Here is a 15,579-nt window from a genome sequence, read left to right on the forward strand (position 1 = left end):
ACTGGTGAAAGAACAAACATGAATTCAGAATCTGCTGCTCACCACCGAAGTCACAACAACACACAGTTGTGTTGAAGTGGACTTTCAGCAGCTCCAGTCTGAGCTCCAGAGTTTCACTGACTGAGATGTTAAATAAAACTCTCTGGTTTGGAAAAGATGTGAGCCAGAAAGGATCAGCTGATTGAAACGTCTGTACATTCATTTATTTACAGCATAAAACTAGAAATGTTTCAGCTGAAACAAAGTTCAGCATTTCAGAACTGATGTTCAACAACAAACGGACCCAATCTCCAACATCAGCCGAAGAAACACCCAAAAATTTACTTTTTTTTTTTTAAAGAAAACCTCAGAAATGTACAAATTCCCAGCAAAAATGAGAATAAAAGAATAAACCAGCAGAAAAAAAGCCTGGTTAAAAAAACAAAACAAAAACAAATCCTGCTTTAAAAAAAAAAAAAAAAAAAAAGGATTGAATAAAAATGTTCATGAAGGGAGTCCAGCAGCCAGGATGCTGCCCAGCAGAGTCCGATCCTTCAGAGCGTTTTCAACGTCCTTCTCCTCGATCTTCAGAAACACCTGCAGCACCAGACAAGACGTCACATGTTTGATTCCCAGCAAGCAGAACAAATGTCACTAAATCTCCTCAAATGCAGACTTATCTGATTCAGTCTGATCAGGAGTTCTGCTCAACAGTGATGAAAAATCAGCTCTTCATTCAGTCAACAAACTCACACCAACTTCCTGGTCCTGTACCTTAGTGAGTCGAGCCTCTCTGGCTTTCTTCAGGCTGAAGATCCCTCGACTCTCCAACAGGCTGCAGAGCGACAGACACTCGCCCTGACCGACGGCCGTCACCTGCCTCTGGATGCACAGACGACTGTAGACTTCATGCAGCTGAAACACAAACAGCTCTCAGTTTGGTTGTCCTGACTCGGAGCAGGAACTATAAAACAGCTCGTGATCCGGTCTCACCTTCCCCAGTCCGATCTCTTTGCTCTTCCTGTCGCGGATGAGCAGCAGGAAGCAGCAGACCAGCAGCTTCTGCTGCAGCGGGAAACTCTCTCCCCCCGAGCCGCCGCCGCCCTGAGCCGCCATCCGGTCGCCGTAGACCTCCGTCAGCACCCGCGCCACCTGAGGGAGGCTGACCTGCGACAACGCCGGACCTGCAGAAGGACAGGACGCCTTTCAGTGACTCGCTCCGTCTGGATGTCGGACGGAGACGCAGCTTCACTCACCTTTAGTTTCTGCTGAGTCAGCTGTTTTCTTCCTCTCATCAGACTCCACCATCTCTACAGCTCTCCTGCACAACAACAGACAATTCAACAGCATTCAGTGTCACACCTTCTGAGGTCAAACTCTAAAAGATAAACACGCGACTCAGTGAAGACTTCACTGCAGCTCTTTAGAGTAAAAAGGGGGAAAATCTGCTCTGAATAAAAGGTGTTGGAGACAAAAATCTTTTTTTTGCAGCTGCTGATCACTTCACTGTAAACCTCAGAAGACGTTTACCTGCAGATGTCCAGAGCTTTCCTGGCGTCTCCTGACACCGCCGACACCTTCCTGGCACAGAACTGAACCGCAGCAGCGTTGAGGAGCCCGTCGGCCGACGCCTGAGGAGGAACACGAATGTCGGATTAAAAAACACCACGTGGTTTCACCTGGTTGTGACGTGAGCTGCAGTTCTGTGTGAGTTTACCTGAGTCAGTCTGTCCTGCACGATGGCGGTGAGCTCCTGGCGGCTGTAGGGCGGGAAGTGTAACAGCTGGGGCCGGCAGCGGGGCTGAGCCTGCAGCCGGGGAAGGATCCGGTCCGTCAGGTCCAGAGCGTTGGCGATGCCTGCAGGAAGACCACAAATGAAAAGCTGCTGAGGGCCCACCCTCACTAACACGGAGGCCTGAGGGGCGGAGCTCTTACCAATGAGGCAGAGGCGGGACTCGGGCAGGTACGGCCATTCAAAGATGGTGTAGAGGACGTCCTGAGCTTTACTGTCCAGCTGGTCCATCTCGTCCAGAACCAGGAGCCTGAGGACCAAACAAAGATGGAGTCAGAGTCCGTTCCCCAACAATATGACCTCAAAGAAAAAACTGGACGATCGCAGGTGGCGAGGTCAAAACGTCTCAGAAGTCTAAAGGGACTCACACAACGGGCCCCGGGGCCGTCAGGAGCTGCTGCAGGCCCGTCTGCCCGCCGGATGCTCTCAGCTTGTTGGCCAGCAGCGGGAAGATGGCGTGGGAACTTCTCAGACTCATGCAGTTCACCACCACCGTCTGCACCGACAACAGCTCGGCCTGAACACAACAGATCAGCTGATCAGCTGCTGAGGCCGCAGATGGAAACAAACTGTCCAAATTCAGAGATATTCAGCCATCTATTATCAAAATGTAGGATTCTATAAAAACTAAGAAAAAGAATCACCTTCTTCAGACGTTTTCTGTTTATCTTAATGAATCAAATGAAAACAGATAAAAATCATTTAAATTTGACATAAAAGCCGTCAGGTTCAAACTTATGTGGAGGATTTTTGTTTTTAGGAAAGTCTGCAGATGACTGCAGGACATCGGTCCAAAGTTTGGGATTTTTGTGTAAAAAAACCAAAAAAAACAAAACAACATTTTCATGTCGAGGTGTCGAAGCAGAACAGAGGAACCTGCTGAAAACGTCTGAGGTAAAAAGCTGAAGGTGTTCAGAAGCAGCTGGATCCTGAAGGTTAAACCACCGAACTGGAACAGTGGGGGGCCGTGTGGCTCTTACCTTCATGTCCTTCAGGACACAGTTCAGACAGGCCGTCTTGCCGGTCCCCGGGGCCCCAGAGATGTAGAGACTTCCAGGGACTCCCCGCAGCGCCTTCTCCTCCAGGAAAGAGCGGATGGACGCCCGCTCGTCCTCCCTGGACAGGAGACGCTCGGGGACGGCGGTGTGGAGCGCCTGCTTCACGGCCTGAAACCGGGACTCTGGAGGAGAAACAGGGAGTGAACGTCCTCCAGTCTTTGGAGATGACAGATCTGACCCAGGCTGTTCAGGAGCCACCTTTTGTCTACATTTATTTTTTGTATTTTATGCATCTCTAAAAAGAGAAGGAGCTTCAGATATCCACTGAGCTAAAAAGCGGACCTGTCTGCAGAAGTTCTTTCTGATTTCCAATGAGACTAAAAGGGAAGCGGTTCTGATTTAACACTCACTGTCTCCACACAGGCGGCTGACCGGCGGCCTCTTCTCGGGGCTCTGACGGGAGGAGGTGGCCGGTGGAAGCAGCTGGCGGCGGGCCGACACCGGAGAGTTCTCGTCCAAGACCAGTTTTCGGGGCAAAGCCGGGTTCAGCCTGCTCTGCTTTGGCGGTGAGCCAACATTACAGCCGTTGTCGTCACCTTGGGAGAAAAAAATCCAGATTTATGTCTCAAACCTCCGACAGGCTTCTGCTCAGACTTGGTTTTTTTAAACATGAGCAGCTTTAACTAACTCTGGAGCTCATCCACAGCTCGGCCCGGTTCACCTATCTCACCTGTGCGCTTGCAGGGGCTGAGGGGGAGCCGCAGGGCCGGCGGTGTCTGGGGGAGGGACGGGCCGGGCTGCTGCTCAGCTGTGGGGGCCTTCCTGCAGCTGGATGGCGGTCTGCTGGATCTGCGTCGGGGGAACTGCAGCGTGGGCTGAGCCCGGCTCTGGGAGCGAGTGCTGGGCATCCTGAGGTCAACCTGGAACACCGACCCGCAGATTGTTATCAGCATCCGTCCTCACCTCATACCACCAGAACCTAACAGAACCTGCCAGAACATCCTGTGAGAACCCCCTGACAGAACGAACCTAACAGAACCTCCTGACAGAACCTCCTGTGAGAACCTCCTGACAGAACGAACCTAACAGAACCTCCTGACAGAATTAACCTGACAGAACCTCCTGTGAGAACCTCCTGTGAGAACCTCCTGACAGAATGAACCTAACAGAACCTGCCAGAACATCCTGTGAGAACCTCCTGACAGAACCTAACAGAACCTCCTGACAAAAAGGCGGAAGAGCTTCCAGTGAATTCGGCATCACAATGATGATTCAGGGTGAACTTATGAATTACTCAGCAGAGTCCGTCTGGCTGTGATGGTGAGAAAAAAACCTGTTTAAAGATGAAGCTCACACCAAACGGCCATTTTATGAAACAAACATCAACGTGAGGGCTCGATGGCGCCAAACGTGTTTGTTTGTGTGGAACAAAAAACGGAGCTCGTCGTGTTGTTCCAGAATCCCGTTTCCGCTTCAGCGTGTTAAAGGACCGTGTGTGTAGAAAACCGACCTGCAGTAGAAGTTGGAGGAAATCTTCTGGACTGTTCTGGACGGTTTGTGTGTCCGCCGCCGGTTCTTCTGTCGTCCGAACACTGAACACAAACTGGCGCCAAACCGAAACTTCCGCCTCCACCGCCGCTCTCTGATTGGTCAATAAGGCGGATTCTCCGATTGTCATTGGCTGAGCTCAGGCGGATCTGACGTCATATTTGATGAGCCGGCCCGTGGCGGGAGGGTTAGTTAAAAAAAAAGTTTTAAATTCAGCTAATAATTTTTATTTCAGATCATTTTTCACATAAAACACAAACATTTATTAAACTGAGAAATGGTTTTATTTCCATATTTAATAAATACAGAAGGAAAGTGGCTGCTCAACACAACTTTATAAACCGTTTGGTCCAGACCTGCTCCAAATGTTAAGGGGCTTCATGAACCTTTGTTATGATTTGAATTCAATAGTTTTAAAAACATTTTTAAGAAAATAACATAAAAACAGCTGATTTTCTCTTCCAGTGCTGTGAACTGTCTACGAACTGACGAGGAAGAAAACCAGAAACGTGCAGAATCCATTTCAGATACACGAGTGTTGGTGCTTTGGTCCTGTAGCCCCCCAGGCTGCTCCGGATTCCCCTCCATGTGCTCTTCTGTATGGACACACCGTTCATGATTCCTTCAGCCTCTCTGTAGGTCGTCTGCTGTTTATTCCTTTTCACTTTGATGATTATAAGTTTCAGCTCATGGAAACACTAAACTCAGCAGCTCAGAGTGTTTTAACACAGAAATGTTGGCCTGATCCGAGCGGGGCTCCGTCCCGTTCCCACCCCGGCCACAGGCTCCGGTCGGTGGGTCACCTCCTCTGTAACACTCTGAGGGTGCTTTGTTTGGCTGGCTAAAATCCTGCTAGTGTAACAGCTGTGGTCGGTACGGATTGGGACGACTCACAGCATTTTTTATTTTTATCATCATGCACTCACTTCTGCTCCCTTTCTCTCCTCCACATTCGCTCCCTTAACATACAACACAACCAGATTCACATAAAAACCACTGCAGCGTCACACTGGGTACCTGACACAGGTGGGCCTGCTGCGGAACAAAATGGCGCCCAAAAGTTTCACAGAAACTTTAAACGGACTTCTACAGTGCTTGTACTATAAAACAACGTAAAATAACTGAGAAACATGGCAGCACAAACTGCTAAGTGTTGACAAAGGGAGGGAATAATGTCTCTAATTTCACACGTAACTTTAGTTCCTTTGGAGACAAATTCCTCAGATTAAAGACTTTAAGCTTTTGGTCAGTAAAGTCTGTAGGACGTAACAACAATCCAACTGGTGCTGGTGTTAGTGAAGGCAGAAATATCAGAATCCCCATCATTCCTCTGTTACAGCAGCATGTCCCGTCCCTGTCCCCCCTGTAGCCCCCCAGGCTGCTCCTGATTCCCCTCCATGTGGTCCATCTGTATGGACACCGTTCATGAGACCTTCAGCTTCTCTGTAGATCATCTGCTGCCTCGGTGGTTCTTCTGTCCTTCTTCCTCTGAGTCTCATCTCACACGTCTCTGTGACAAAGAACTTTGTGTTAAATACAGTCGACGGATCAGAACAATAACGTGTTTCCACTTTTCAGGCTCCAATCTTTAACTTTCACACTAAAATATTGGATGGATTCACGTCTTTGAGCCTCCAAAGGTCACTGAAGAGAAACTGAGAAGTTTAGAGCTGAAACGTCTCGTTGACACAAAAAGGACACACAACAGCAGCTACAGACAAATTAGACTCCACAACACTGATGAAATGTTAAAGAGCAGAACTTTGGAACTTACTGATTCTTCCACATTTCCACAGGACTCCAATAATAATGAACACAAGAACAGCAGCAGCACCAAGAACACCTCCGACCACAGCAGGAACATCCACCTTCTCTGGACCTGAAGGAAAATGAAACACAAACTCTCATGTTGTTACTGACTCTGCTGAGGATTTAACAGAAACAAGAAGATCTGACCATCTTCTACCCAAAGAACAAGCCACAGACATTCACCTGGATCTGTTGGGGTCCTGATGGTCCGCTGAACTTTTTTTACTGTTTCAGAGGAAAAACAAACTGTTTAAGTACGACTTCAAATCACAAATGTAGAATTTAGACAAACCCAAACACACTGACAGCATTAAATGAATCTGTCTTACCAACATTAAGGAAGACTTTAAAGAGAATTTTCCTTCCTCTGATATAAACAGTGTACAGTCCACGGTCACTGAGCTGCACTGAGGAGATCTGCAGGTTCAGGATTCCTCCTTTCAGGTCTTCATGATTCAGACTAAACCTGATGGAGTCTGCGTTGTCTTCACTGTGATCTTTCCCATCTCTATATAAGATGACTTCCTCGTTGAGGTTCTGTCTTCTCACTGATATCATCTCATCCTGCAGGTCCACAGTTTGATTCAGACGACACCGAATGGAAACAGTTTCACCTTCTTCTGTCTGGATCGGCTGAGGGGGACAGATGACGTCATTCTGTCCTGTGGACACAAACAGAAAACATTCAAACAGCTCTAAAAGACAAAGACGAGGATCACTTCTTACATTTAAACGCTGCAAACGCACAGAACTCAAGTCTTTAGTTGAAGTGCTGCCAAGTTTAAATAGAAAAATTAAACATCAAAACAAACAATAAGAAGTAAAAATGGAATCAAACAGAAAAAGAAGCTCATCGTTCTTTTCTTTGGATTTGTAGTTAAAAAGCTCTTTGGACAGTGTAGCGACCATCACACAAACAAAATTGGTCACAAGGCCTTGAGCAGGGAGATCTGTAGTCCAATTACAGTATTTATCAGGCTGTAGAACAAATGTGCATTGACTACTGGACTTAGATGTTATGAAAAGAAAAGCGGTCAGCAGGAGTAAAGGCACCCTGCCTCACCTTTTCTCACCGCTGAATCACACTAACGGAGGCAGTCAGCGGCCTCTGGTGACGAGGGGACAACATGAGCCTGCATCAACGGCTCTACAATCAGGAGACTTTCCCCTCAGCTTTACTTTTAGTCTGCATGTTCATGATGACTGTGTTTTTAACTGTTAGAAATAAAAAGGCACTAACAGCCTCCCTCCCCCTCACATGTTCAGATGGTGCTTTTAAGTCGGAGAAGACGTTTTTGTACACCAATTCATCATTCTGTAAAATATCAATGAATTCATATTTATGCTTCAGATTTTGATAATAATCATCAACTCACCGGCAGCAGCAGCCAGCAGCAGAGTTCTGATGAGGAATAAAGCGGTCCGATCCATGAATGAATGAACAGAACCAGCCCGTCATGGAGTTCAGGAGTTATCTGCCGCCTCCTAATCAAAAAAAAGTCATGTGTTTTCTTTAACCAATCAGAGAGACGATAAAGCTTCTTCTTGGATTAAAAGGCGGTTTCCAGAAGTCGTTATGGCTCTTTACCGCCACCGACTGGTGAGGAGTGTGGACCGAGATTATTACTTCGTCGTTCTATCTAAGGAAACTTTCACAATTTAAAAAAGCAAAGTTATATTCTTTTAATCAATCCAGTTCTTCTAAGATACTGAAACAAAGCGTCATAGCAGTTTTCACTCAATACTCTCTGTAGCATGACGGAACAAAGCTGTGACCTGTGACCTATTTTATTTTATTTTATTTTATGATTACATATAAAAAAACAAAACAAAACAGAAAAGAGCTCCCTGGAGGATTAGTTTTCAGATGAAACATTACAAGCCTACAAATGCAAAAGTACGTCTATACATACACACATGGATCAGAACAATTGAACAGGACCAGATAAAAGAGAAAAACACAAAACATTAAATAAAAAGTGCTTCAGTGTTAGCATCAAACAGGATTGTAACTTTGACAGTTTCATAGAAATAATTTATGGACGGATTTCTTTTAGAGATGTCAAACAGACTGTGGGGGGTTTTCTGTTCTTCCACACTGTTAACTTGTTTATTGAACTCAGTTCCATTCAGTCACAGCTTGTCTCTCTAACTTCTCGTATGTCTGTATGTCCTTCGCCTCTTTCCAACATCCACCTGTTCCTCCCCGTTCTAACCATGTTTTCCTGACGTTTCTGTCTCTCCTCCCTCCTCCTGTCATCATTCTGCAGGGGCTGAACCATCTCTACCCCATGTTCCTGCAGACTGCTGCTCCCATACCCCCCCTTCTCAACCCAACCAGTCTCACTGTTTTATAAATACAATAGAAATATAAAAATAAAAAAGATAATTAAATTGTTTTGACACAAAAAAATAGTTTAAAAACAGCTGATTTTCTCTTCCAGTGCAGAATCCATTTCAGATACACAAGTGGTGGTCCTGTGGTCCCGTCCCTGTCCCCCCTGTAGCCCCCCAGGCTGCTCCTGATTCCCCTCCATGTGGTCCATCTGTATGGACACCGTTCATGAGACCTTCAGCCTCTCTGTAGATCATCTGCTGCCTCGGTGGTTCTTCTGTCCTTCTTCCTCTGAGTCTCATCTCACACGTCTCTGTGACAAAGAACTTTGTGTTAAATACGGTCGACGGATCAGAACAATAACGTGTTTCCACTTTTCAGGCTCCAATCTTTAACTTTCACACTAAAATATTGGATGGATTCACGTCTTTGAGCCTCCAAAGGTCACTGAAGAGAAACTGAGAAGTTTAGAGCTGAAACGTCTCGTTGACACAAAAAGGACACACAACAGCAGCTACAGACAAATTAGACTCCACAACACTGATGAAATGTTAAAGAGCAGAACTTTGGAACTTACTGATTCTTCCACATTCCCACAGGACTCCAATAATAATGAACACAAGAACAGCAGCAGCAGCAAGAACACCTCCAACCACAGCAGGAACATCCACCTTCTCTGGACCTGAAGGAAAATGAAACACAAACTCTCATGTTGTTACTGACTCTGCTGAGGATTTAACAGAAACAAGAAGATCTGACCATCTTCTACCCAAAGAACAAGCCACAGACATTCACCTGGATCTGTTGGGGTGGTGGGGGTCCTGATGGTCCGCTGAACTTTTTTTACTGTTTCAGAGGAAAAACAAACTGTTTAAGTACGACTTCAAATCACAAATGTAGAATTTAGACAAACCCAAACACACTGACAGCATTAAATGAATCTGTCTTACCAACATTAAGGAAGACTTTAAAGAGAATTTTCCTTCCTCTGATATAAACAGTGTACAGTCCACGGTCACTGAGCTGCACTGAGGAGATCTGCAGGTTCAGGATTCCTCCTTTCAGGTCTTCATGATTCAGACTAAACCTGATGGAGTCTGCGTTGTCTTCACTGTGATCTTTCCCATCTCTATATAAGATGACTTCCTCGTTGAGGTTCTGTCTTCTCACTGATATCATCTCATCCTGCAGGTCCACAGTTTGATTCAGACGACACCGAATGGAAACAGTTTCACCTTCTTCTGTCTGGATCGGCTGAGGGGGACAGATGACGTCATTCTGTCCTGTGGACACAAACAGAAAACATTCAAACAGCTCTAAAAGACAAAGACGAGGATCACTTCTTACATTTAAACGCTGCAAACGCACAGAACTCAAGTCTTTAGTTGAAGTGCTGCCAAGTTTAAATAGAAAAAGTAAACATCAAAACAAACAATAAGAAGTAAAAATGGAATCAAACAGAAAAAGAAGCTCATCGTTCTTTTCTCTGGATTTGTAGTTAAAAAGCTCTTTGGACAGTGTAGCGACCATCACACAAACAAAATTGGTCACAAGGCCTTGAGCAGGGAGATCTGTAGTCCAATTACAGTATTTATCAGGCTGTAGAACAAATGTGCATTGACTACTGGACTTAGATGTTATGAAAAGAAAAGCGGTCAGCAGGACTAAAGGCACCCTGCCTCACCTTTTCTCACCGCTGAATCACACTAACAGAGGCAGTCAGCGGCCTCTGGTGACGAGGGAACAACATGAGCCTGCATCAACGGCTCTACAATCAGGAGACTTTCCCCTCAGCTCTACTTTGAGTCTGCATGTTCATGATGACTGTGTTTTTAACTGTTAGAAATAAAAAGGCACTAACAGCCTCCCTCCCCCTCACATGTTCAGATGGTGCTTTTAAGTCGGAGAAGACGTTTTTGTACACCAATTCATCATTCTGTAAAATATCAATGAATTCATATTTATGCTTCAGATTTTGATAATAATCATCAACTCACCGGCAGCAGCAGCCAGCAGCAGAGTTCTGATGAGGAATAAAGCGGTCCGATCCATGAATGAATGAACAGAACCAGCCCGTCATGGAGTTCAGGAGTTATCTGCCGCCTCCTAATCAAAAAAAAGTCATGTGTTTTCTTTAACCAATCAGAGAGACGATAAAGCTTCTTCTTGGATTAAAAGGCGGTTTCCAGAAGTCGTTATGGCTCTTTACCGCCACCGACTGGTGAGGAGTGTGGACCGAGATTATTACTTCGTCGTTCTATCTAAGGAAACTTTCACAATTTAAAAAAGCAAAGTTATATTCTTTTAATCAATCCAGTTCTTCTAAGATACTGAAACAAAGCGTCATAGCAGTTTTCACTCAATACTCTCTGTAGCATGACGGAACAAAGCTGTGACCTGTGACCTATTTTATTTTATTTTATTTTATGATTACATATAAAAAACAAAACAAAACAGAAAAGAGCTCCCTGGAGGATTAGTTTTCAGATGAAACATTACAAGCCTACAAATGCAAAAGTACGTCTATACATACACACATGGATCAGAACAATTGAACAGGACCAGATAAAAGAGAAAAACACAAAACATTAAATAAAAAGTGCTTCAGTGTTAGCATCAAACAGGATTGTAACTTTGACAGTTTCATAGAAATAATTTATGGACGGATTTCTTTTAGAGATGTCAAACAGACTGTGGGGGGTTTTCTGTTCTTCCACACTGTTAACTTGTTTATTGAACTCAGTTCCATTCAGTCACAGCTTGTCTCTCTAACTTCTCGTATGTCTGTATGTCCTTCGCCTCTTTCCAACATCCACCTGTTCCTCCCCGTTCTAACCATGTTTTCCTGACGTTTCTGTCTCTCCTCCCTCCTCCTGTCATCATTCTGCAGGGGCTGAACCATCTCTACCCCATGTTCCTGCAGACTGCTGCTCCCATACCCCCCCTTCTCAACCCAACCAGTCTCACTGTTTTATAAATACAATAGAAATATAAAAATAAAAAAGATAATTAAATTGTTTTGACACAAAAAAATAGTTTAAAAACAGCTGATTTTCTCTTCCAGTGCAGAATCCATTTCAGATACACAAGTGGTGGTCCTGTGGTCCCGTCCCTGTCCCCCCTGTAGCCCCCCAGGCTGCTCCTGATTCCCCTCCATGTGGTCCATCTGTATGGACACCGTTCATGAGACCTTCAGCCTCTCTGTAGATCGTCTGCTGCCTCGGTGGTTCTTCTGTCCTTCTTCCTCTGAGTCTCATCTCACACGTCTCTGTGACAAAGAACTTTGTGTTAAATACAGTCGACGGATCAGAACAATAACGTGTTTCCACTTTTCAGGCTCCAATCTTTAACTTTCACACTAAAATATTGGATGGATTCACGTCTTTGAGCCTCCAAAGGTCACTGAAGAGAAACTGAGAAGTTTAGAGCTGAAACGTCTCGTTGACACAAAAAGGACACACAACAGCAGTTACAGACAAATTAGACTCCACAACACTGATGAAATGTTAAAGAGCAGAACTTTGGAACTTACTGATTCTTCCACATTTCCACAGGACTCCAATAATAATGAACACAAGAACAGCAGCAGCACCAAGAACACCTCCGACCACAGCAGGAACATCCACCTTCTCTGGACCTGAAGGAAAATGAAACACAAACTCTCATGTTGTTACTGACTCTGCTGAGGATTTAACAGAAACAAGAAGATCTGACCATCTTCTACCCAAAGAACAAGCCACAGACATTCACCTGGATCTGTTGGGGTCCTGATGGTCCGCTGAACTTTTTTTACTGTTTCAGAGGAAAAACAAACTGTTTAAGTACGACTTAAAATCACAAATGTAGAATTTAGACAAACCCAAACACACTGACAGCATTAAATGAATCTGTCTTACCAACATTAAGGAAGACTTTAAAGAGAATTTTCCTTCCTCTGATATAAACAGTGTACAGTCCACGGTCACTGAGCTGCACTGAGGAGATCTGCAGGTTCAGGATTCCTCCTTTCAGGTCTTCATGATTCAGACTAAACCTGTTGGAGTCTGCGTTGTTATTTCTGTACTCTTTCCCATCTCTATATGAGATGACAACCTCACTGAGGTTCAGTCTTCTCACTGATATCATCTCATCCTGCAGGTCCAAAGGTTGATCCAGACGACACCGAATGGAAACAGTTTCACCTTCTTCTCCCTGGATCAGCTTTTTGGGACAGATGACATCATTCTGTCCTGTGGACACAAACAGAAAACATTCAGCTCTAAAAGACAAAGACGAGGATCACTTCTTACATTTAAACAAACAGCAGGAGGCCTCCTGATTTCACTTATTATTTCCCACCTTTCATTTGTTTCATTCTTTCTTTGGCTCAGTCAACATCTTGGTCCATCTATTGCTGACTTTTATGGAGTCAGAACAGTCTCAGTCTCTCATGTTAATTGTCATATCCCTCGTACCACAGGTCGGGGGGTGGCTGTGATATTCTATCAATCATACTTATCAACCCCAGACCAAAATCTGGCTGCAGGTCTTTTGAAAGCCTCACTCTTAGTCTCTCCCACTCGGACTGGAAAGGTGAAAAACCAGTTCTGTTAGTTACAGTATACCGTCCACCTGGTCCGTACTCAGAATTCCTATCAGAGTTTTCTGAGTTTATATCAGAGTTAGTACTTAGTACAGATAAAATCATTATACTGGGACATTTCAATATACATGTTGATGTAGAAAGCGACAGCCTTAGTTCTGGGTTTCTTTCCCTACTAGACTCAATTGGCTTTTCCCAGCATGTGAATGAACCCACTCACTTTTACAATCATATCCTTGATCTTGTTCTAACTTATGGCATTGAAATTGACAAGCTAACAATTCTTCCCCAAAATTCTCTCCTGTCTGACCATTACCTTATTACATTTGAGTTTACTTTAATGGGCTCCACAGCCCATAGCTCAGTTGAACCAGTGATCCCTTTAGCTCTAAGCAGTGATGATTTTATTAGTTTTTTTTCAGACAAAATTCTCACGATCAGAGAAAGAATTTATCAGCTCTTGCCTGCGTTAGATAAATCTCCTACTGAATACAGCAACTCCTGAATCAGCTGCGACGCCTCTTTTACATCTGGAATCATTCTCACCTCTAAATCTCTCAGAGCTAGCTTCTATAGTTTCATCATCCAGACCGTCAACCTGTCTATTAGACCCAGTACCAACTAGCCTCTTTAAAGAGATCTTTTATGTAATTGAGCCGTTCATTCTAGATTTGGTTAATCTGACTTTATTTCTGGGTTATGTACCTCAGGCACTTAAGACCGCAGTCATCAAACCCCAGCTTAAAAAGCCTAATCTTGATCCAGATGTTTTGGCAAACTATAGACCCATATCGAACTTTCCATTTATTTCTAAAATCATTGAGAAAGCTGTAGCAAAACAACTACACGAGCATCTGGATGGGAACAGTTTGTTTGAAGAGTTTCAGTCAGGATTTAGAGCCCATCATAGCACAGAAACAGCGCTGGTTAAAGTCTCCAGTGACATTCTAATGGCCTCAGACAATGGATCAGCCTCCATACTTCTCCTTCTAGATCTTAGTGCTGCATTCGACACCATAGATCATAATATTTTACTACAGAGACTGGAACATGACATTGGAATTAAAGGAACTGCACTAAAGTGGTTCAAATCCTACTTATCAGATAGACAGCAGTTTGTTCATGTAAACAACAGCTCCTCCTCATGTACTGTAGTCAGTCATGGAGTCCCGCAGGGTTCGGTACTTGGACCAATCCTCTTTACGCTTTATCTGCTTCCTCTAGGCAACATTATCAGGAAACGCAGCATCAACTTCCACTGCTACGCAGACGATACTCAGCTGTACCTATCAATGAAGCCAAATGAAGTCACTCAGATAGTCAGACTGCAGGCATCTCTAGAAGACATAAAAGTCTGGATGACTGGAAATTTTTTACTTCTCAACTCTGACAAAACAGAAGTTATTGTACTCGGTCCTAAGCACCTCAGAAAAATACTATCTAATCATCTCATCAGTTTGGACGGCATTACTTTGGCCTCCAGCTCCACTGTAAGAAACCTTGGAGTAATTTTTGACCAGGACATGTCCTTTGTCCCTCACATAAAACCAGTTAGTCGGGCAGCTTTCTTCCACCTGAGAAACATTAGGAAAATCAGAAACATCCTCTCTCAGGATGATGCAGAAAAACTAGTCCATGCATTTGTAACTTCTAGGCTGGACTACTGTAACTCATTACTATCTGGATGTCCAAACAAATCTCTGAAAGGCCTTCAGTTAATTCAGAACGCTGCTGCACGAATATTAACAGGAACTAGGAAAAGAGATCACATCTCTCCTGTTAGCTGCTCTTCATTGGCTGCTGATAAAATACAGTCGATAATCATCAACTCACCGGCAGCACGAAGAGGAGCAGCAGCCAGCAGCAGAGTTCTGATGAGGAATAAAGCGGTCCGATCCATGAATGAGGAGGAACTGTGATCACTGAGCTGGTAGCTGAAGGTGGCTCCCTGAACTGTAATGAACTTTGAAGTCTCAAACTCTCTAAACTGGCTGCAGACTGAAACCCGGATGTGATGCTGCTGAATCAGTCACAGATGGGCGGACACAGGAGCTCCGAACTGCAGATCCACTTTCTGTCTTCACGTCGGACAGCAGGAACAGAAGCTCAGCTGGTGACTCTGTTTGAGGAGCAGAACCACAGAAAGAGTCAAAATAAAACAACACGGACACACACAAGTTAGGTCGTAATTCAAAGGTCGTACTTTAAATAGCAATGATAATAATGATGATCAGTAGGAAAACTCGGGGCTTCAGCGGGCGCCATGTTGGAGAAATAGCTCGAGAAGAAAACGATTAAAACGATCGATTAATTAAAGAAAACGGCAGAAAGCGAGTGAGTCTCCAAAGTAAGCTTCAAACAAACAAACAAACAAAACTGAAAGTAAAAATATGGTGAAGGAAGTGACGTCCGGAAACAGGGTGGAGAGAGACGCTCAGCAGTGACAGGACTCGTGTTTCGTCACTTCCTGTTATCGAAGACTCGACTTCCTGCTCTCGTCTCGTCACAAGCACCTGAACGCCGCACTGCAGAACTG

The 15,579-nt window shown here is 44.5% G+C and overlaps 2 protein-coding genes across 4 annotated transcripts; both read right to left on the reverse strand.

The window, feature by feature from the left end:
* Nucleotides 1-37: 37 nt before the first annotated feature.
* On the reverse strand, nt 38-4,378 carry cdc6 (cell division cycle 6 homolog (S. cerevisiae)). The gene is made up of 12 exons (XM_029527966.1): nt 4,280-4,378; nt 3,500-3,689; nt 3,180-3,365; nt 2,752-2,951; nt 2,140-2,288; nt 1,915-2,021; nt 1,697-1,836; nt 1,510-1,610; nt 1,236-1,300; nt 973-1,163; nt 754-894; nt 38-576 (listed from the first exon to the last, which is right to left on the reverse strand). Exons 2-12 carry the CDS (start codon nt 3,675-3,677, stop codon nt 484-486), a joined length of 1,551 nt encoding a protein of 516 aa, XP_029383826.1. The 5' UTR covers nt 3,678-3,689; nt 4,280-4,378; the 3' UTR covers nt 38-483.
* A 252-nt stretch (nt 4,379-4,630) lies between these two features.
* On the reverse strand, nt 4,631-15,445 carry LOC115038150 (butyrophilin subfamily 2 member A2-like). 3 transcript variants are annotated; one of them, XR_003840497.1, is made up of 15 exons: nt 15,247-15,445; nt 14,877-15,162; nt 12,578-12,690; nt 12,358-12,494; nt 12,212-12,253; nt 11,994-12,098; nt 10,459-11,729; nt 9,412-9,744; nt 9,257-9,307; nt 9,039-9,143; nt 7,503-8,774; nt 6,456-6,788; nt 6,310-6,351; nt 6,092-6,196; nt 4,631-5,827 (listed from the first exon to the last, which is right to left on the reverse strand). XR_003840497.1 is itself a non-coding variant. In XM_029497046.1 (9 exons), exons 5-9 carry the CDS (start codon nt 7,555-7,557, stop codon nt 5,640-5,642), a joined length of 723 nt encoding a protein of 240 aa, XP_029352906.1. In that variant the 5' UTR covers nt 7,558-8,774; nt 9,039-9,143; nt 9,257-9,307; nt 9,412-9,744; nt 10,459-10,892; the 3' UTR covers nt 4,631-5,639. The 3 variants fall into 3 exon arrangements, 1 of the variants encoding a protein (XP_029352906.1); XR_003840495.1 differs by having other exon boundaries at nt 12,358-12,690; nt 14,877-15,445; XM_029497046.1 differs by lacking the exons at nt 11,994-12,098; nt 12,212-12,253; nt 12,358-12,494; ... (1 more) ...; nt 14,877-15,162; nt 15,247-15,445 and having other exon boundaries at nt 10,459-10,892.
* Between the last annotated feature and the right edge of the window lie 134 nt (nt 15,446-15,579).

Source organism: Echeneis naucrates, chromosome 1, assembly GCF_900963305.1.
Source record: "Echeneis naucrates chromosome 1, fEcheNa1.1, whole genome shotgun sequence".
NCBI lineage: Eukaryota > Metazoa > Chordata > Actinopteri > Carangiformes > Echeneidae > Echeneis > Echeneis naucrates.